This window comes from Telmatherina bonti, assembly GCF_933228915.1.
Source record: "Telmatherina bonti genome assembly, chromosome: 6".
In the NCBI taxonomy this organism is placed as follows: domain Eukaryota; kingdom Metazoa; phylum Chordata; class Actinopteri; order Atheriniformes; family Telmatherinidae; genus Telmatherina; species Telmatherina bonti.
In genome coordinates this window covers 4224136-4247677 of record NC_136624.1, presented here as the reverse complement: position 1 = coordinate 4247677, position 23542 = coordinate 4224136, and the positions used below count along the sequence as shown (strand labels likewise).

At 47.7% G+C, this 23542-nt stretch overlaps 1 protein-coding gene across 1 annotated transcript in view; it reads left to right on the top strand.

The window, feature by feature from the left end:
* Positions 1-23542, top strand: part of LOC306757794 (contactin-4-like) — a gene marked incomplete at both ends in the record, with an annotated part of 220075 nt that overhangs the window by 116377 nt on the left and 80156 nt on the right. The window contains 3 exons of the mRNA XM_079242929.1: positions 2832-3035; positions 10683-10785; positions 11449-11633. Coding sequence (XP_079099055.1) covers positions 2832-3035; positions 10683-10785; positions 11449-11633 — 492 coding nt within the window. The remainder of the gene's footprint in view (positions 1-2831; positions 3036-10682; positions 10786-11448; positions 11634-23542) is intronic.

Here is a 23542-nt window from a genome sequence, read left to right as displayed (position 1 = left end):
TAGACCCTCCCCATTAGACCCAAACCATTAGACCCAGTCTGTTAGACCCTCCCCATTAGACCCAAACCATTAGACCCAGTCTGTTAGACTCTCCCCATTAGACCCTCCCCATTAGACCCAAACCATTAGACCCTCCCCATTAGACCCAAACCATTAGACCCAGTCTGTTAGACCCTCCCCATTAGACCCAAACCATTAGACCCAGTCTGTTAGACCCTCCCCATTAGACCCAAACCATTAGACCCAGTCTGTTAGACCCTCCCCATTAGACCCAAACCATTAGACCCAGTCTGTTAGACCCTCCCCATTAGACCCTCCCCATTAGACCCAGTCTGTTAGACCCTCCCCATTAGACCCAAACCATTAGACCCAGTCTGTTAGACTCTCCCCATTAGACCCTCCCCATTAGACCCAAACCATTAGACCCTCCCCATTAGACCCAAACCATTAGACCCAGTCTGTTAGACCCTCCCCATTAGACCCAAACCATTAGACCCAGTCTGTTAGACCCTCCCCATTAGACCCAAACCATTAGACCCAGTCTGTTAGACCCTCCCCATTAGACCCAAACCATTAGACCCAGTCTGTTAGACCCTCCCCATTAGACCCTCCCCATTAGACCCAAACCGTTAGACCCTCCCCATTAGACCCAAACCATTAGACCCAGTCTGTTAGACCCTCCCCATTAGACCCAAACCATTAGACCCAGTCTGTTAGACCCTCCCCATTAGACCCAAACCATTAGACCCAGTCTGTTAGACCCTCCCCATTAGACCCAAACCATTAGACCCAGTCTGTTAGACCCTCCCCATTAGACCCAAACCATTAGACCCAGTCTGTTAGACCCTCCCCATTAGACCCAAACCATTAGACCCAGTCTGTTAGACTCTCCCCATTAGATCCAAACCATTAGACCCAAACCGTTAGACCCTCCCCATTAGACCCAAACCGTTAGACCCAGTCTGTTAGACCCTCCCCATTAGACCCAAACCATTAGACCCAGTCTGTTAGACCCTCCCCATTAGACCCAAACCATTAGACCCAGTCTGTTAGACCCTCCCCATTAGACCCAAACCATTAGACCCAGTCTGTTAGACCCTCCCCATTAGACCCAAACCATTAGACCCAGTCTGTTAGACCCTCCCCATTAGACCCAAACCATTAGACCCAGTCTGTTAGACCCTCCCCATTAGACCCTCCCCATTAGACCCAAACCGTTAGATCCTCCCCATTAGACCCAAACCGTTAGACCCTCCCCATTAGACCCAAACCGTTAGACCCGCCCCATTAGACCCAAACCGTTAGACCCTCCCCATTAGACCCAAACCGTTAGACCCTCCCCATTAGACCCAAACCGTTAGACCCTCCCCATTAGACCCAAACCGTTAGACCCTCCCCATTAGACCCAGTCCGCTAGACCCTCCCCATTAGACCCAATCTGTTAGACCCTCCCCATTAGACCCAATCCGTTAGACCCTCCCCATTAGACCCAAACCGTTAGACAATCGGGCTCTGCAGGACAAGGCCAATGAGGACCACACAACTGAAAATGCCAGAACTAATATTCTCAACAAGGAACAGAGATACTTCACACTCCTTCATGATAAAGTTATTCATTCATCATCCAAACTGCTGAGTCTGATGAAGGGTCGCAGGGAAGCTGGAGCCTATCCCAGCAGTCTTTGGGTGAAAGGCAGGGTACACCTTGGACAGCTCGCCAGTCCATCGCAGCAGGATGAAGTCTTTTGTCCAAAATATGGTGCTACTTTGCTTCTTTTGCTCTTCTTTTGTTTTAATTAGTCAAAAAATAATAAAGTTGATTGATCATCTCATATGAAAAAGTATATTTGAGGTGTCACGGTCTTCTCGGTGTGATGCACATCCAGCAGCGCATGTGAACAGTGGCAGAAAAAATGACGGACTCTGAAACTGGGCCAGTGAGGAGCCATGACCTAAATCCCATTGAAAGTCTCTAGAGAAAGCTAACATCTGCCATTGCAGAGGGAAAATCCACTCCTGCAGCCTTCCAAGAACATGTAAACATAAAGTAGAAAAATAAAGACACATCTGCTTCCAAAGTGTTTTCTTTTAATTTAGTTAGATGAAGACTTAACCTCTGGCCTTCTGTGAAATCATAACTATAGAAAAGCACATGAAACAAAGCTGTGGTATATCAGCCACGCTGCTGCTACACAACCATGTGGAGCACAGCGGAGGATCTGGATGAATAAAGAGGAATTTCCTGTAGAACCAGAGTGTTTGGCTTTTTTCCTGACACCTTTAGACCGTGTTTACAGGAGCAAGGTGCTTACGGGGAGGTTTTACAGGCTGCTGCTGAATGCAGCCACACAGTAAAGGCAAAACACTGTCTGGGCTACAGACAGTGTTTTGCCTTCAGATGATTTATTACAGCATTCCAGCTGTTAATAAAGAAGGGTCAGTTATTCATTTCTGAAAGTATCCTGACTAAAGTGGCAGTAACTCTGACCAGGAGTGTATGTTATGTTCATTAGAATAATAGCAAATGATCACTGCTGAGCTTTAATCAGTGATGACAGAAGAAGCCCGAGTGTCTCTTAAATCTCTTAGTACATATATGGAACCCATCCACATGAAAACGTGGCAATATGAAGTTAGAACAGATAATTATATTCATTTGCAACCTCTCACAGAGCCCATCTTCAATTTTCACCCTAGCTGCTCTAATTTAGTCACCATCTCCACGACTAAGACAACGTCAGGAAGCTTTCTTTAATATCTCACTTCTCATCATCATCTTTCATGACACCTTCCCTCATTTACATAAACAAATCTCTCTTCTTTGTTCACAGACCTGGTATTTTCCTGGATTTTCAATGAGTATCCGACATTTGTGAAGCAGGACACGCGCCGCTTCATCTCCCAGGAGACGGGGAATCTGTACATCGCCAAGGTGGAGCCGTCCGACGTTGGAAATTACACCTGCGTGGTGACCAACAGCGTCACAAAGACCCGTGTCCAGGGTCCGCCCACTCCACTGGTGCTCCGCAGTGACGGTGAGCAGTTCACTGGAACTTCACGTCTTTAAAAGCAACTCGATCGTTTGTCTGTGTTTCATGGATATTTTATGTCTTGTATTTTGTAACCAGTGTATGAAAACTGAAAACAAACTTCTAACACTTACATATGTACAAAATCCTTTTACCTGCTACTCATCCTCACGTTTTCCCTTTCCGTCGGAGGGTCATGTAGTTCTAAAAGGATACAAATGCAACTTTTTTCTTGCTCTCTGTTTTTCTCCTCCATCGTTGCTAATGCAGCCGAAAGAAAAGGTCACCAGCAACAGGGAGTCTAATTGCAGGCTTCCAGGCCAGAAGGGTGTTCTTACCGCGTCCACATTAATGCAGAATAAAACCAAGAAACTTCTGGAGAAACGGGTTTTCTGACGTTTCACTGGATTTTTCTTTTATTAATTACACCTTACTCAGATCTGATGTAAGACATATCTCACCCTTCAACAACGTCTCATCTTTACTCTTGTTTTGAGGGCCTTACTGAAAGCAATATTTACATACTACACTACTACTGTCATCAGCAGTTCATATGACTGCTTGCATTGTGCTGAAATGATGTAAATCTTTTCAGGACATCATAGTATTCTGTATGAGTGGAAAGTTTTCAGAAGGAGGTTTAAACAGCATGAACAGCTGCACAGAGCAGCGTCTTCCTGAGGCGGCCGGAACAAGACTGGCTCAGTTTGATACCGTCCATAGCAAGATGAGGGACACAGCCGCCGTGACGTCACCCTTTATCCTTAGGAGTGATGATTTGGATCTTTTTATTTTGCATTGCCAATTCAAAGTGTGTGGAGCATTTACACAGTGGTTCCATGTCAAGTGGAACATATTTACATCATCTGTTAAGGCAGGAAGAAGGCCAAGCCACCAGCTGAAGCTGCGCTGGCCAGCTTCTCCTTCAGGCACTTTTCTCAACATAAATACCAACTTTTCTTCCATAAATACTGAAGATAAATGCTGAACCCATGTGAAGAATTTTGTTTGTTTTCCAATCAGTTTTCTAAGTGTCATTTTGTTTTCAGATTTGTTCTGGTTTATTTATTTGCACTTCTTATCCACCATAGTTCAGGGTTCATGATGAGCTTTTTATTCAGGGAAGAATAAATTAGCAAATGGAGGAAAATTTGCATCACCATGCTGTTTAGTACAAACTGTTAGCATCGTCCATACCACCGTAGACTCTGCTTGGTTTTGATTGGAAAGAGAATCGACAGTTTTGCACATCACTACGAACAGCTGAGTTTACTCAACAGATGTCTCTTTTACTTGAGTTTTGTTAAAGCACAATTAAAAACATCAAAAGTAATAATGCACCAAATAATAATAATGATAAAAAGAAGAAGATACTAATACTGGACCAATATCATATGAAAAACTTCATTTTTCATATGATATTGGTGAGAATAGCATGTTTACATGTACTTCAGTGGCCTGTGGGACGGAGCGTGATCAACAAACCCCAGATATCTCTGATATGTGGGTTGACTCTGGATAGGATGAACAACGTAGCTGGTTTCCAACTCGGTGATTCCACCAGGCTTTTCCCATGTTGGTCACATGGAGGGTTTGCAACGCCTGACCGGTCGCTAACACACAGAAACCCTGCGGAGCAGTTACTGTACTGGATCAGACGGATCTGACGAGTATTCTTCAAAAATACGAAAAATTTAAACACATCATCATGGTTAAAAGCAACACTGTTGCCATAGCAACAGCCAGAAAGAGTGATGCAGAAAATAGCAAGTGCTGAATTCATCGGACAGTCATGTACTCTGATTACTTTGTTTACAGCCCAGACATTTCAGGCAGACCTTCCTCACTTCCTGGTAGTCTTTGGTCAGACTAACATGTTGTAAACATGCTCAGTAAGAGATCAAATTAGCAAAATATATCAAAAGACAAAAAAATTTTGTAAATAGCGTAACACGACCATAGCTGAACTCTTACATGGAATATAAGTCCTTCATTCCCCCCTTGACCCATGACACTTGGTTTCTACATTGATCTTCGCCCTGTGGTCTTTGGTCCAGCAGAGCTTTATCAGTATGAGAGCTGCAGAGTCCGAGCAACAATAAAACATTCATTTAATGGCATTTATAGCAGGAGAGATGACGTTGTGATGGATGAGTTGTAGCTTGGCTCTGGCATCTTCGTGTTTGACTCTGCACAATTTCTGCTGTTGTGTGTCTGCTGGTGCTGTCTGCCTGCGTGTATATACTTACTTACCTGCATGCATATTTATATATATATATATATATATATATATATATATATATATATATATATATATATATATATATATATATATATATATATACATATATATATATATATATGAAATTATAATGAACTATAACCACGTTGATATCAGTGTAGGTCATATCACCTGGAATATTAGACGTGTGTCTATCCAAGCTGTTAACATCACACATCCCCCGTGTGATGACATTCACACCCACATCTCTGCCGTCTGAACATATAAAAAGCTTTTTCAGAATTTAAGTTCAGCATGTTTTTGTTTAAAACCATTTCGGACTTCCCAGACTATACTCCCCCGCCCTGCTACAGCCCTTTCTCTTCGTTTTGTTGCCATTTACTGCACAGCAGCAGCCTCAGCAGACACACATCAGCTCCACCTCACTGGGGTGAGGGGGGGTTCAGGTAGGAGGGTGAAGGTGGCTGCATTAAACAGGTGTCCCTTACAAAAGGTTATAGCATGAGACAATTACCTGTTCGCTTCCACCTGTCTGATTTAACATGGCGGCTAGTGCTGTGCTTACAATCCTCCATGAGACAGTTGTGATAAGGATCTGAATTAGCTTTCACAGTCACTCAGGGAGCCATCCTGATAACACATGCCTCACCAATTCAACAAGATGAAATTGGGCTGTTTCTTCCATCTCGAGAGCTATTTGTGTGACACAGCCCTGAATTACAGCAACTGAGGAGAAGCTATTGGATGAGAGTGGCTTAAAACACTGTGTCATGTTCCCATCTGACGATCCGCAGAGCTGGGAGGAATAAGCAGGCGCCCTGTTACAAATGTTCACATACATTTACTGGCTTCTGTTGTACTGCTGCCAGGTACTAGGTGGACCTCCTTTTCTTTCAGAACTGCTTCAATTCATGGTCCAATATTTACCAAGGTGTTGGAAGCATCTCTAAGAGATTTGGCTCTATGTCGACCATGAGAATCTCCCGTTCCACCTCATCATGATGAGAATCTCCCGTTCCACCTCATCACCATGAGAATCTCCTGTTCTACCTCATCACCATGAGAATCTCCCGTTCCACCTCATCACCATGAGAATCTCCCGTTCCACCCCATCACCATGAGAATCTCCCGTTCCACCTCATCATGATGAGAATCTCCCGTTCCACCTCATCACCATGAGAATCTCCCGTTCCACCTCATCACCATGAGAATCTCCCGTTCCACCCCATCACCATGAGAATCTCCCGTTCCACCTCATCACCATGAGAATCTCCCGTTCCACCTCATCATGATGAGAATCTCCCGTTCCACCTCATCACCATGAGAATCTCCCGTTCCACCTCATCACCATGAGAATCTCCCGTTCCACCTGATCACCATGAGAATCTCCCGTTCCACCTCATCACCATGAGAATCTCCCGTTCCACCCCATCACCATGAGAATCTCCCGTTCCACCTCATCATGATGAGAATCTCCCGTTCCACCTCATCACCATGAGAATCTCCCGTTCCACCTCATCACCATGAGAATCTCCCGTTCCACCTCATCATGATGAGAATCTCCCGTTCCACCTGATCACCATGAGAATCTCCCGTTCCACCTCATCACCATGAGAATCTCCCGTTCCACCTCATCACCATGAGAATCTCCCGTTCCACCACATCACCATGAGAATCTCCCGTTCCACCTGATCACCATGAGAATCTCCCGTTCCACCTCATCACCATGAGAATCTCCCGTTCCACCTCATCACCATGAGAATCTCCCGTTCCACCCCATCACCATGAGAATCTCCCGTTCCACCACATCACCATGAGAATCTCCCGTTCCACCCCATCACCATGAGAATCTCCCGTTCCACCTCATCACCATGAGAATCTCCCGTTCCACCTCATCACCATGAGAATCTCCCGTTCCACCCCATCACCATGAGAATCTCCCGTTCCACCTCATCATGATGAGAATCTCCCGTTCCACCTGATCACCATGAGAATCTCCCGTTCCACCCCATCACCATGAGAATCTCCCGTTCCACCTCATCATGATGAGAATCTCCCGTTCCACCTCATCACCATGAGAATCTCCCGTTCCACCCCATCACCATGAGAATCTCCCGTTCCACCTCATCATGATGAGAATCTCCCGTTCCACCCCATCACCATGAGAATCTCCCGTTCCACCTCATCATGATGAGAATCTCCCGTTCCACCTGATCACCATGAGAATCTCCCGTTCCACCCCATCACCATGAGAATCTCCCGTTCCACCTCATCACCATGAGAATCTCCCGTTCCACCTCATCACCATGAGAATCTCCCGTTCCACCGCATCATGATGAGAATCTCCCGTTCCACCTCATCACCATGAGAATCTCCCGTTCCACCTCATCACCATGAGAATATCCCGTTCCACCTCATCACCATGAGAATCTCCCGTTCCACCTCATCACCATGAGAATCTCCCGTTCCACCTCATCACCATGAGAATCTCCCGTTCCACCTCATCACCATGAGAATCTCCCGTTCCACCTCATCACCATGAGAATCTCCCGTTCCACCTCATCATGATGAGAATATCCCGTTCCACCTCATCATGATGAGAATATCCCGTTCCACCTCATCACCATGAGAATCTCCCATTCCACCTCATCATGATGAGAATCTCCCGTTCCACCTCATCATGATGAGAATCTCCCGTTCCACCTCATCACCATGAGAATCTCCCGTTCCACCTCATCACCATGAGAATCTCCCGTTCCACCTCATCATGATGAGAATCTCCCGTTCCACCTCATCACCATGAGAATCTCCCGTTCCACCATATCATGATGAGAATCTCCCGTTCCACCTCATCACCATGAGAATCTCCCGTTCCACCTCATCACCATGAGAATCTCCCGTTCCACCTCATCACCATGAGAATCTCCCGTTCCACCTCATCACCATGAGAATCTCCCGTTCCACCTCATCATGATGAGAATCTCCCGTTCCACCTCATCATGATGAGAATCTCCCGTTCCACCTCATCACCATGAGAATCTCCCGTTCCACCTCATCACCATGAGAATCTCCCGTTCCACCTCATCATGATGAGAATCTCCCGTTCCACCTCATCACCATGAGAATCTCCCGTTCCACCTCATCACCATGAGAATCTCCCGTTCCACCACATCATGATGAGAATCTCCCGTTCCACCTCATCACCATGAGAATCTCCCGTTCCACCTCATCACCATGAGAATCTCCCGTTCCACCTCATCACCATGAGAATCTCCCGTTCCACCTCATCACCATGAGAATCTCCCGTTCCACCACATCACCATGAGAATATCCCGTTCCACCTCATCACCATGAGAATCTCCCGTTCCACCTCATCACCATGAGAATCTCCCGTTCCACCTCATCACCATGAGAATCTCCCGTTCCACCACATCACCATGAGAATCTCCCGTTCCACCACATCACCATGAGAACCTCCCGTTCCACCTCATCACCATGAGAATCTCCCGTTCCACCTCATGACCATGAGAATCTCCCGTTCCACCACATCACCATGAGAATATCCCGTTCCACCTCATCACCATGAGAATCTCCCGTTCCACCTCATCACCATGAGAATCTCCCGTTCCACCTCATCATGATGAGAATCTCCCGTTCCACCTCATGACCATGAGAATATCCCGTTCCACCTCATCACCATGAGAATCTCCCGTTCCACCTCATCACCATGAGAATCTCCCGTTCCACCTCATCATGATGAGAATCTCCCGTTCCACCTCATCATGATGAGAATATCCCGTTCCACCTCATCACCATGAGAATCTCCCGTTCCACCTCATCATGATGAGAATCTCCCGTTCCACCTCATCACCATGAGAATCTCCCGTTCCACCTCATCATGATGAGAATCTCCCGTTCCACCTCATCATGATGAGAATATCCCGTTCCACCTCATCACCATGAGAATCTCCCGTTCCACCTCATCACCATGAGAATCTCCCGTTCCACCTCATCACCATGAGAATCTCCCGTTCCACCTCATCACCATGAGAATCTCCCGTTCCTCCTCATCACCATGAGAATCTCCCGTTCCACCTCATCACCATGAGAATCTCCCGTTCCACCACATCATGATGAGAATCTCCCGTTCCACCTCATCACCATGAGAATCTCCCGTTCCACCTCATCACCATGAGAATCTCCCGTTCCACCTCATCACCATGAGAATCTCCCGTTCCACCCCATCACCATGAGAATCTCCCGTTCCACCTCATCATGATGAGAATCTCCCGTTCCACCTCATCACCATGAGAATCTCCCGTTCCACCTCATCACCATGAGAATCTCCCGTTCCACCTGATCACCATGAGAATCTCCCGTTCCACCTCATCACCATGAGAATCTCCCGTTCCACCTCATCACCATGAGAATATCCCGTTCCACCTCATCACCATGAGAATCTCCCGTTCCACCTCATCACCATGAGAGTATCCCGTTCAACATCATCTCCAACCAGTCTGTCCAGTCTCCTCTGACCTCTGACACCAACCAGACCTTCTGGTCCAGACAACTGCTGCTGCTGGATGTTTTCTCTTCTTCAGACCTTCTCTGGAAACCCTGGAGATGGTTGTGTGTGAAAATACCAGTAAATCCTCAGACCAGCAGCATGCAGCGTTTAAAGTCACATAAATCTCCTTTTCTTCCTCATTCTGATGCTCCGTTTGAACTTCAGCACGTCGTCTTCATCATGTCTCCATGACTCCATGCCTTCATGTGATTTGCTGATCAAAAGGTCAAACAGCATTTAAACAAGCGGATCTGATAAATCAGCTGATGACTGCTACTGGCTTTAGCTTTGTTTGGGAAAAAGATTAAAATAAGTTTGATTCCTTGACATGATAAACGCTTCTGTCCTGATTTATAAATAATTCTTCATCTTCACTGAACCATCTACATTTCCATCTTCCCTCCCAGCCGGAGAATTTCAGTATGCACAGCAGCAAACAGCCGAGCTGCCTCTCTGACAGGGAAAGATGTTTCGTAGACACAGAGGGAGTGTTCGGGGGATTTTATGGGCCTTGTAAATGGCTGTTTGCACGACGACACAATGAAACTCATCTGGATGTAAAAGTTCAGCCCATCTACAAAGTCTCCAAACGGCTTCTGTTGGCTGAACACAGGTGCAGCAGTTTTGGCGTCCTTCTCTCGTTATTTTAAACAGGACAGCATCCTGAGACTTTCTGCTGCGCACGTCGCACAGCGCTGCAGGTTGAAAGAAAACCTCCTTCTTCTGAAAGAGAATTTCAGTTCCTGAGCTGCGACAGCAGGAACCACAGCTGCTTTAGGTGATTTATTGAAAGAAAGAAAACGTCTTTTTTATTATTTGGCTAACATTTGTCTTTCTCTTCCAGGTGTGATGGGCGAATACGAGCCAAAGATTGAAGTTCAGTTTCCAGAGGTTGTCCATGTTGCCAAAGGATCCACAGTAAAGCTGGAATGCTTCGCGCTGGGAAAGTAGGTCCTCTCTTTGCACAGACTCACCATGTTGCCAAACAAACGTGTTGCTCAGAGAGAGCTGGGATATTTTTTTCATGTGTTTCACCACTTTGTGCAAATCTCATGTGTTTCAAGCTCGACTGGCAAATTAAAGGGCGGATGTTGTGTTGTAGAAGTGTGCGCTGAAGCCAGAGTGGGTCAGAGGAAGAGAGAGCTGAACGAATGTTCAAAACGAACTTCTTTCTCCACAACATGACGGAGCAGCACCTTGTTTCTGTGATGGGTTATTGAGCATAACAGAGTATTTTAGACATTACCTGTAGTTTATTTATTATAGAGCATGATTCAGTAATAATGCCAGTCTCGTGGTCCTGCACTGGATGAAGACAGCAGCCGGGCTGGTTTTATGTGGTTTGGTATAAAAAGTCCATCTCTAGGAGCTCCCGTCACGGCACTGCAGCTTCGTCCTGTTTCATATCAGTTGTATATGAGTTGTCTTCATCTATTAAATGCTTTTACTTTATCTGGCAGCCTGTTATTTTTCCAGCCTTGTTGTTTTTTTCTTTTTGTTTTTATTTGTATAAAACTCCAAATCAGTTCAGGCATAAAGCCGTGAAACAAAACTGTGTTTTTCACATTTACTGTTTCCATGAAAACAAGTCAAACTGTCTCTTCTCACAGTCCTGCTCCCACTATAAGCTGGAGGAGAGCAGACGGTGTCCCCTTCCCCAGGAAGGTGGACAAGAGAAAGGCCAGCGCCGTCCTGGAAATCCCATATTTCCAGCAGGAGGATGCCGGCACGTACGAGTGTGTTGCTGAGAACTCCAGGGGAATGAACACGGTGAAAGGAAAACTCTCTTTCTACGGTAGGTGATCCTGTCATGCATGAATATCTGACCGCCGTGCAGCACATCTGTCAAAGCCACTCAGACTGAGAGGCAGAAACGGCAGACACAAGCGTCGGTCGGCTGAGATCAGCAGAGGCTCGCGTGGCACACAGGAGAAGGCAGCTTTGTTTTAACAGCACATCAAAATGATTAAAGGCTGTCAGCCATGATGCCTCTAATATTTTGATCCAGATTAAAGGAGTGATGTGGATGAAGCTGAGCCCTTGGAAATGACCTTGTTGGTGAGCCTTGCATCAGGCTCCAGCAGATGGCATCATGATTGACGTCCAACTTGACTGAAGATCAAAGTGGTTAAATGTAGTGTGCACGAAGCGTTGACACATATGTCAGGGCCGTAATCTGCCCCGCAGCATGTTGATCCACGGGGACAGATATTCTCTTACTGTTATCAGCACCTGCACAGACCTTCAGAAGGAGCGCAGAACATTCAAAGTTATACGAAACAGAAATCAGTTCAAAGCACACCAGCATGCAGTTCAATGTGAATATGAAGTTTGGCAAACAGTCCACAACAAAACATAACATCATGTTTTTATGATTTATTTTACATCACAACGTGTCCCGCTATCCTCTTCAGTCAAATGAAACTAAAATTATTTAATTAGGGAAACTTTGTTTAGACGCATCCTTAAAGTCTCCACCTCCGTACTTCCAAATAAAACCACTAAAATATGAAAAAAACACAAAAAAGATTACCAAAAATTAATATATATATTTGAACATAATGACAAATATTAAAACTAAAATAGAAATAAAACATTTGACCAATGAAGAAGGTGTTATACAATCCCACCCCAGTAATCACAACGGTCATCAGGCCTTTAACTGTTTTTACAATTATTCATTCATTCATTTTCCGAACCGCTTAATCCAATTCAGGGTCGCGGGGAAGCTGGAGCCTATCCCAGCTGGCTTTGGGCGACAGGCAGGGTACACCCTGGACAGCTCGCCAGTCCATCGCAGGGCGTTTTTACAGTCACTACGAGGCAATACAGCTTCTCAACTAATGCTAATAACAATACTTACCATATGCAGTCAACATCGCATTCTTTGTTTTGTTTTGTTTTGTTGTTTATGTATTCTGGAACTATATTATGATCAATTGTCGTGCTAACAACAACACTTCTAATAGTAATAACAGTATAATATTAATATTATCCATATTATGTCATATAATCCATAAGAAAGGCAGCAATCAATTACTGTGATGGAGTTATGCAGTAATAATAATAATAATAATAATAATAATAATAATAATAATAATAATAACGATAGCAACATGATAATAGAAATACTCTATATAATACTTCTTCTTGTTGTATCGTTTCTGTACTACTAAATTATCATCTCGTTACATACTGATGGGAATTTGTGGACACTGCCTGGGATTTCCTTCCAGTTTGTTCCACAGTTTCACCCACCGACAGACACACTGAACTCTTCCTGCTGCTTGTCATGATGTCCATTATAATATCGTAATGTACACCCCCATCTCTCTGATTCTGTTCATGTTCTGGTAGTTTGCTGCGAGCTTTAAACACGAGTTGTGCTGCATGATAATTAACCAGTTCCTGGAGTTTCAGTGACTTAAACTGTGAAAACAGACGTATATGATCCTGATAAGCAGCTGCATGTAGAACAAAAACTTTTTGGTCATATTAATAGTCAGTAAAGTGTTTTTATCATTGTTGCCCCAGACCTCCACAACGTACTCTAGTAAGGTGATATTATTGATCAATAGAGAATGGAAAGTGACTGGTAATCCAGAATCTGCTTCATTTTATTCATGATTTAAATAATCTCACTTTGTTTTGTGTCCGATGTGGAGCTTCTGACTAATTTTATCATTTAATATCACCCCAGGACTTTCATTTACAAATTCAGTCATTTCATTATTATATACTGTATGTATATATATATCTGTATATCATCTTTATATTTACGATTACCAACTATATTCAGTGATAATGTATCATCATCCATCTGTAAACTAATACAGTATGGTTCTGGTGCATGCTGTAAAAAAGACTTCTTAGATTTCTGTTGCTCAGGCAACCGGGGACATGAGCGATCCAGTGACCAGCTTCGGTGTTCAGACACTCCACAGAAAATCCCAGTAATCCCAGCGTTGCGGATGTTTTGTCAGCTCCATGCAACAACGTCTGAGGATCTACGTAGAATCTACCTGAACTTACCTGTCAACGTGTTTACTGCAGCAGAAAGGCATAAATCAAAGTTCTCCATGAATGTAAGCTCGTGGTTCAAGTCTCACAGCCAAACCCAACGAGTTACAAAGCAAAGTCTTGTTGTGAGGTGTGCCGTTGTCCTGCTGGAAAAGGAAACAGAGCTGGTTTAGATCTGGATCATGTCGCTGGAGGTGCAGAAAGTCTCGGCCAGGCATGATCTGGGAACATGATCATCACGTGAAAAAGTGTCCCACATGGTTGTGTAGTTTAAATGGGTGTATACGTACAGGAACAAACGCCCTGCGAGGTTGATGGACTGACGGACTGGTTGTGTTTACTGCGGTCATCACCGGTACAGAGAGGGTTAAACGGAGGAAAGTGTTCCTGTACGTCGGGAAACGGAGGAAAGTGTTCCCGTACGTCTGGAAACGGAGGAAGGTGTTCCCGTACGTCTGGAAACGGAGGAAGGTGTTCCCGTACGTCTGGAATCGGAGGAAAGTGTTCCCGTACGTCTGGAAACGGAGGAAAGTGTTCCCGTACGTCTGGAAACGGAGGAAAGTGTTCCCGTACGTCTGGAAACGGAGGAAAGTGTTCCCGTACGTCGGGAAACGGAGGAAAGTGTTCCCGTACGTCTGGAAACGGAGGAAGGTGTTCCCGTACGTCTGGAAACGGAGGAAGGTGTTCCCGTACGTCTGGAAACGGAGGAAAGTGTTCCCGTACGTCTGGAAACGGAGGAAAGTGTTCCCGTACGTCTGGAAACGGAGGAAAGTGTTCCCGTACGTCTGGAAACGGAGGAAGGTGTTCCCGTACGTCTGGAAACGGAGGAAGGTGTTCCCGTACGTCTGGAAACGGAGGAAAGTGTTCCCGTACGTCTGGAAACGGAGGAAGGTGTTCCCGTACGTCTGGAAACGGAGGAAGGTGTTCCCGTACGTCTGGAAACGGAGGAAGGTGTTCCCGTACGTCTGGAAACGGAGGAAAGTGTTCCCGTACGTCTGGAAACGGAGGAAGGTGTTCCCGTACGTCTGGAAACGGAGGAAAGTGTTCCCGTACGTCTGGAAACGGAGGAAGGTGTTCCCGTACGTCTGGAAACGGAGGAAAGTGTTCCCGTACGTCTGGAAACGGAGGAAAGTGTTCCCGTACGTCTGGAAATGGAGGAAGGTGTTCCCGTACGTCTGGAAACGGAGGAAGGTGTTCCCGTACGTCTGGAAACGGAGGAAAGTGTTCCCGTACGTCTGGAAACGGAGGAAAGTGTTCCCGTACGTCTGGAAACGGAGGAAAGTGTTCCGGTACGTCTGGAAACGGAGGAAAGTGTTCCGGTACGTCTGGAAACGGAGGAAAGTGTTCCGGTACGTCTGGAAACGGAGGAAAGTGTTCCCGTACGTCTGGAAACGGAGGAAAGTGTTCCCGTACGTCTGGAAACGGAGGAAGGTGTTCCCGTACGTCTGGAAACGGAGGAAGGTGTTCCCGTACGTCTGGAAACGGAGGAAAGTGTTCCCGTACGTCTGGAAACGGAGGAAGGTGTTCCCGTACGTCTGGAAACGGAGGAAAGTGTTCCCGTACGTCTGGAAACGGAGGAAGGTGTTCCCGTACGTCTGGAAACGGAGGAAGGTGTTCCCGTACGTCTGGAAACGGAGGAAAGTGTTCCCGTACGTCTGGAAACGGAGGAAAGTGTTCCCGTACGTCTGGAAACGGAGGAAGGTGTTCCCGTACGTCTGGAAACGGAGGAAGGTGTTCCCGTACGTCTGGAAACGGAGGAAAGTGTTCCCGTACGTCTGGAAACGGAGGAAGGTGTTCCCGTACGTCTGGAAACGGAGGAAAGTGTTCCCGTACGTCTGGAAACGGAGGAAAGTGTTCCCGTACGTCTGGAAACGGAGGAAAGTGTTCCCGTACGTCTGGAAACGGAGGAAAGTGTTCCCGTACGTCTGGAAACGGAGGAAGGTGTTCCCGTACGTCTGGAAACGGAGGAAAGTGTTCCCGTACGTCTGGAAACGGAGGAAGGTGTTCCCGTACGTCTGGAAACGGAGGAAAGTGTTCCCGTACGTCTGGAAACGGAGGAAAGTGTTCCCGTACGTCTGGAAACGGAGGAAAGTGTTCCGGTACGTCTGGAAACGGAGGAAAGTGTTCCGGTACGTCTGGAAACGGAGGAAAGTGTTCCCGTACGTCTGGAAACGGAGGAAAGTGTTCCCGTACGTCTGGAAACGGAGGAAGGTGTTCCCGTACGTCTGGAAACGGAGGAAGGTGTTCCCGTACGTCTGGAAACGGAGGAAAGTGTTCCCGTACGTCTGGAAACGGAGGAAGGTGTTCCCGTACGTCTGGAAACGGAGGAAAGTGTTCCCGTACGTCTGGAAACGGAGGAAAGTGTTCCCGTACGTCTGGAAACGGAGGAAAGTGTTCCCGTACGTCTGGAAACGGAGGAAGGTGTTCCCGTACGTCTGGAAACGGAGGAAAGTGTTCCCGTACGTCTGGAAACGGAGGAAAGTGTTCCCGTACGTCTGGAAACGGAGGAAAGTGTTCCCGTACGTCTGGAAACGGAGGAAAGTGTTCCCGTACGTCTGGAAACGGAGGAAGGTGTTCCCGTACGTCTGGAAACGGAGGAAGGTGTTCCCGTACGTCTGGAAACGGAGGAAAGTGTTCCCGTACGTCTGGAAACGGAGGAAAGTGTTCCCGTACGTCTGGAAACGGAGGAAAGTGTTCCCGTACGTCTGGAAACGGAGGAAAGTGTTCCCGTACGTCTGGAAACGGAGGAAAGTGTTCCCGTACGTCTGGAAACGGAGGAAGGTGTTCCCGTACGTCTGGAAACGGAGGAAGGTGTTCCCGTACGTCTGGAAACGGAGGAAAGTGTTCCCGTACGTCTGGAAACGGAGGAAAGTGTTCCCGTACGTCTGGAAACGGAGGAAGGTGTTCCCGTACGTCTGGAAACGGAGGAAAGTGTTCCCGTACGTCTGGAAACGGAGGAAGGTGTTCCCGTACGTCTGGAAACGGAGGAAAGTGTTCCCGTACGTCTGGAAACGGAGGAAGGTGTTCCCGTACGTCTGGAAACGGAGGAAAGTGTTCCCGTACGTCTGGAAACGGAGGAAAGTGTTCCCGTACGTCTGGAAACGGAGGAAAGTGTTCCCGTACGTCTGGAAACGGAGGAAAGTGTTCCCGTACGTCTGGAAACGGAGGAAGGTGTTCCCGTACGTCTGGAAACGGAGGAAAGTGTTCCCGTACGTCTGGAAACGGAGGAAGGTGTTCCCGTACGTCTGGAAACGGAGGAAAGTGTTCCCGTACGTCTGGAAACGGAGGAAAGTGTTCCCGTACGTCTGGAAACGGAGGAAGGTGTTCCCGTACGTCTGGAAACGGAGGAAGGTGTTCCCGTACGTCTGGAAACGGAGGAAAGTGTTCCCGTACGTCTGGAAACGGAGGAAAGTGTTCCCGTACGTCTGGAAACGGAGGAAAGTGTTCCCGTACGTCTGGAAACGGAGGAAGGTGTTCCCGTACGTCTGGAAACGGAGGAAGGTGTTCCCGTACGTCTGGAAACGGAGGAAAGTGTTCCCGTACGTCTGGAAACGGAGGAAGGTGTTCCCGTACGTCTGGAAACGGAGGAAGGTGTTCCCGTACGTCTGGAAACGGAGGAAAGTGTTCCCGTACGTCTGGAAACGGAGGAAAGTGTTCCCGTACGTCTGGAAACGGAGGAAAGTGTTCCCGTACGTCTGGAAACGGAGGAAGGTGTTCCCGTACGTCTGGAAACGGAGGAAAGTGTTCCCGTACGTCTGGAAACGGAGGAAAGTGTTCCCGTACGTCTGGAAACGGAGGAAGGTGTTCCCGTACGTCTGGAAACGGAGGAAGGTGTTCCCGTACGTCTGGAAACGGAGGAAGGTGTTCCCGTACGTCTGGAAACGGAGGAAAGTGTTCCCGTACGTCTGGAAACGGAGGAAAGTGTTCCCGTACGTCTGGAAACGGAGGAAAGTGTTCCCGTACGTCTGGAAACGGAGGAAAGTGTTCCCGTACGTCTGGAAACGGAGGAAAGTGTTCCCGTACGTCTGGAAACGGAGGAAGGTGTTCCCGTACGTCTGGAAACGGAGGAAGGTGTTCCCGTACGTCTGGAAACGGAGGAAGGTGTTCCCGTACGTCTGGAAACGGAGGAAGGTGTTCCCGTACGTCTGGAAACGGAGGAAAGTGTTCCCGTACGTCTGGAAACGGAGGAAAGTGTTCCGGTACGTCTGGAAACGGAGGAAAGTGTTCCGGTACGTCTGGAAACGGAGGAAAGTGTTCCGGTACGTCTGGAAACGGAGGAAAGTGTTCCCGTACGTCTGGAAACGGAGGAAAGTGTTCCCGTACGTCTGGAAACGGAGGAAAGTGTTCCCGTACGTCTGGAAACGGAGGAAGGTGTTCCCGTACGTCTGGAAACGGAGGAAGGTGTTCCCGTACGTCTGGAAACGGAGGAAAGTGTTCCCGTACGTCTGGAAACGGAGGAAGGTGTTCCCGTACGTCTGGAAACGGAGGAAGGTGTTCCCGTACGTCTGGAAACGGAGGAAAGTGTTCCCGTACGTCTGGAAACGGAGGAAAGTGTTCCCGTACGTCTGGAAACGGAGGAAGGTGTTCCCGTACGTCTGGAAACGGAGGAAGGTGTTCCCGTACGTCTGGAAACGGAGGAAAGTGTTCCCGTACGTCTGGAAACGGAGGAAGGTGTTCCCGTACGTCTGGAAACGGAGGAAAGTGTTCCCGTACGTCTGGAAACGGAGGAAAGTGTTCCCGTACGTCTGGAAACGGAGGAAGGTGTTCCCGTACGTCTGGAAACGGAGGAAGGTGTTCCCGTACGTCTGGAAACGGAGGAAAGTGTTCCCGTACGTCTGGAAACGGAGGAAGGTGTTCCCGTACGTCTGGAAACGGAGGAAAGTGTTCCCGTACGTCTGGAAACGGAGGAAGGTGTTCCCGTACGTCTGGAAACGGAGGAAGGTGTTCCCGTACGTCTGGAAACGGAGGAAGGTGTTCCCGTACGTCTGGAAACGGAGGAAAGTGTTCCCGTACGTCTGGAAACGGAGGAAAGTGTTCCCGTACGTCTGGAAACGGAGGAAGGTGTTCCCGTACGTCTGGAAACGGAGGAAGGTGTTCCCGTACGTCTGGAAACGGAGGAAGGTGTTCCCGTACGTCTGGAAACGGAGGAAGGTGTTCCCGTACGTCTGGAAACGGAGGAAAGTGTTCCCGTACGTCTGGAAACGGAGGAAAGTGTTCCCGTACGTCTGGAAACGGAGGAAGGTGTTCCCGTACGTCTGGAAACGGAGGAAAGTGTTCCCGTACGTCTGGAAACGGAGGAAGGTGTTCCCGTACGTCTGGAAACGGAGGAAAGTGTTCCCGTACGTCTGGAAACGGAGGAAAGTGTTCCCGTACGTCTGGAAACGGAGGAAGGTGTTCCCGTACGTCGGGAAACGGAGGAAAGTGTTCCCGTACGTCTGGAAACGGAGGAAAGTGTTCCCGTACGTCTGGAAACGGAGGAAGGTGTTCCCGTACGTCTGGAAACGGAGGAAAGTGTTCCCGTACGTCTGGAAACGGAGGAAGGTGTTCCCGTACGTCTGGAAACGGAGGAAAGTGTTCCCGTACGTCTGGAAACGGAGGAAGGTGTTCCTGTACGTCGGGAAACGGAGGAAAGTGTTCCCGTACGTCTGGAAACGGAGGAAAGTGTTCCTGTACGTCGGGAAACGGAGGAAAGTGTTCCTGTACGTCGGGAAACGGAGGAAAGTGTTCCTGTACGTCGGGAAACGGAGGAAAGTGTTCCTGTACGTCGGGAAACGGAGGAAAGTGTTCCTGTACGTCGGGAAACGGAGGAAAGTGTTCCCGTACGTCTGGAAACGGAGGAAAGTGTTCCCGTACGTCTGGAAACGGAGGAAAGTGTTCCCGTACGTCTGGAAACGGAGGAAGGTGTTCCCGTACGTCTGGAAACGGAGGAAGGTGTTCCCGTACGTCTGGAAACGGAGGAAGGTGTTCCCGTACGTCTGGAAACGGAGGAAGGTGTTCCCGTACGTCTGGAAACGGAGGAAAGTGTTCCCGTACGTCTGGAAACGGAGGAAGGTGTTCCCGTACGTCTGGAAACGGAGGAAGGTGTTCCCGTACGTCTGGAAACGGAGGAAAGTGTTCCCGTACGTCTGGAAACGGAGGAAGGTGTTCCCGTACGTCTGGAAACGGAGGAAGGTGTTCCCGTACGTCTGGAAACGGAGGAAGGTGTTCCCGTACGTCTGGAAACGGAGGAAGGTGTTCCTGTACGTCGGGAAACGGAGGAAGGTGTTCCTGTACGTCGGGAAACGGAGGAAGGTGTTCCTGTACTTCGGGATTTGGACCACCATATTTCTCTCGTGTCCAGCTGTGTCAGGTCATTAACTTCTGCAGTAAACAGTCATGGATTTTCCTCTCTGGTCCTCTTTTCTGTCTTATTTTCTGCCCTCTCCGTCATGCTGTGTCAGCTGTCAGGAATAACTCATTTGAGGCATTAAACAATTTGCCATTTTTTACAGCAGCGTGCACGCCCAGCAGACTGGGCCGCTGTGATCCAGCCAGGCCTAATTTGTCCTTCTGAGCCCACTCCCCTCTCTGGTTTCTGATCTCTTTTGTTAGTCTCCCGCCTCTCTCTCCCCTGCAGCCAGATGATAAGAATCAGTGAGCTTATTTTGAACTCCCTTTGAATGAAGCCGTTGAGACATCCGTCAGTAGTGTAAGCCAACGGCCACGATCGATATGCTTCTGGTGCGCCTGAGCACGCCACCGTGGAAAAGCATCAAGGTGTTACTTTATGCTTCCACTAAAAACAGTCATACTTCACTCCATGGTAAATTTGTGAGTAAATGCAGAGAAGAATCTCTTTTGATAAAACTTCATCTTTCTTCTTGTCATAATTTGGGTTTTTAACCTGTTTTTAACTCAGAGGAATAAAAAGCTTCGTGGGAAATGACATCAGCTTCCTTGTCGATATTACTCAGAGGAAAAGTGAGTGCCAAGCTGTGGCAGGTTAGTTTGCTCCTGCAGACTTTTTCCTGATAAGGCGAATTCCCATCTTTCCTGAGCTTCAGCCTCTTGACGTTTGGCTTGATTGCGTGGCGTTGCGGCCCGCTGCAGGCTGCGATGGGCTGACTGCTCTCATTGTGCGAGCCTTGACTGAGAGTGGATGCATGTGCAGAAGGTGAGAGATGGAAAGAGTCATGCTGACAGAGAGGACGGATCAAACGACGGCAACGAGGTCTCGAATGGCGTCAGAGGCAGGACGACTCAGCTCTGGTGGAGAATTGGAGTGTTATGAATAGATGTGATGGAGAGGGGAGTGTGTTTTACATTCTGTCCCACAGACATTCTGTTTACTGGTCATTGATGTAAAGATGTCTACATGTAAGTGCATTTGTAATTTGTAGTCTGCAGAGTGAAGCTACAGTAGAGAGAGAGGTACAGTAGATGTTATGTCACACTGTCTTTGCTCTGCAGCAGGATAAATAAAAGATTCATGTCTCTGTCCCTTCCAGTCAAAGGAACTGGAAACCCGTTCAGCCTCTGTAGAAGTGAAACAGCCTCGTCTCGCCGCATGTGGCCGCTTGATCTGGACAGGCCGACAGTAGATCACATGATGCACAAACACAAATGTTTCTCTGACGCTGAGGGAATTCTGATGCTGAATGTGTGCAAGACTCCAACACACCAACACAGGACCACACAACAGCCCTCCCAGTAGCTAGGCTCACCTCTTTTCATGGGTCTTTGCTCTGTGGGACAGCACCCAGGACACAAACAGAGTTGTGACAACATGCAGAGGCTGTTCTGCACAGAGGTGTACTGTTTCAGCTGCTGGACTTCCAGCTGTGTTATCCTGCTGTGCAGTGTGTGGTAATTAGTGCAGGATGTTGGTGAGAAGCCTTCACAAAGGTCAGTCCTTGAGACAACGTGGCGTTACATGAGCTGTGTGGAATAGAAAAGAGCAGTGAGCCATTGTTCTTGTTCTGCCACCGGCCTTGTGTGATACAGGATGATAGTGGCTTGACCTACAAATCAAGAGAAATGTGCCGAGTGTTTCACACCAGAAGCAGCTCTGCTTTTATGTACCTACTTTTTAAAGCTTAATCATTAACTAGCCTTGAGTTACTTGCAAGAAACAGCAAGAATCAATTTTCCTCCTGTATAATTATACCATCATTTACTGAGATGGTGTTGAATGGAGTTTTTTATGGCACCAGTAGACACCTTAATGCACATAGAGACAGTGTTCATCACTTCTGCTCAGATATCAGCCCACCAGGATGCTGAAAGAAAGCCCTAAAATTTCTAAAACTTAGCATAAAATTAGTCAAAAGTTAAATAAATGTGACTCCAGATCTGGGCAGCCTGATGCATCCCTCAGGCAGATCTGAAGACACCTCAGCCATGGACACATGGAGATACAACAGAATTTCTGCAGAAAACTCGGGAACGCAGGCTGCAGCGTCCTTATCCCAGCCTGATCCTGGATGTGACATGAAGGCTGAAATTCCAGCAGAATCTGTGATTCCAGACACGGAGAAGGACTCAGAGAATCCAGAGACCTCAAGAACAGCAGCCCTGAGGACAAAAACTGCCTGTTGAACCTGTTTTTTATGTCAGAACAGCAGAGACCTGCAGCAGTCCTCAGTCAGATGTAGATTTCTGCAGAAATCCCTGCTGAGAGCAGAGTCTGCAGCAGTGCCTCCATCTCCCATGCTGCCTCCACTCCCTGCAGGAGGAACACTCTGACTGCACTCCAACAACCACAGCCCAAAGAGGTTTCCACCAACCCCGAAGCAGAGACCTGCTGGTCTTCTGCACCACCGGTTTAAACCAGACAACAAGGCTCCTGCCTGGAAGGATCTGTTTCCACCTGCATGTCCCAGTCTGCTGCAGATCCACACTCAGGTCTGGAAGCCCTGCTTTCCATCATAGCCTGTACTTAAAAAGATGGGTGGAGCCTCCATGACGTCACCTGTAGGTTTCTGAAGAGCAGAATTGAAGCTCGGTGGGCGGTTCCTACCATCACCATCTTGGCAGGGGCATGCGTGTCGTCTCACCCGGAAAATACAAATATGGGCAAAGAGGTGGAGCTGAGAGGGGGGCTGTGAGCGTCATGGTGGATGATTGACATCGAGCGAACTCTGAGCTTTCTGTAGCTAAGAGCTAACCGAGCTAACCCGGAGATAACAGGAGCTAACCAGCTAACGGAGGTAAGCGGGCTAAAGCTAAGTCACGTTGTTAACCGGCTAAAATCTGCGGTTGTTCTACGTTCTTCTGACTTCAAGTGGGAGATCGGGTACCTGTCAATCAAAAGGACACACCCCTAAATATGCTGAACTTCAAGATTAAATTACTTTTAAACGGGCGAGTTAGAAAAAAAATTCACTCCCCCCACAGTTGTCATGAAGGTAAACCTGACCTATTAAACCTAAAATGTATTTTTGAACCAGGCTGTAAACATGTTTATTCCTGCTGTAAACATGTTTATTTCTGCTGTAAACATGTTTATTTCTGCTGTGAAGTTGGTCTTTTTAACATGGGAGTCTATGGGGATTTGCTCTGTTTTGCAGCCCCTAGTGGATGAAGGGGGAACTGCAGTTTTATGCACTTCTGCATAGGCTTTACTTTTAACCGCCAGAGGTTGCCGCTTGTTTCCAACACAGCTACAGGGGAGTCTGCTGAACCAGCCCAGAGTTTTCTCATGAC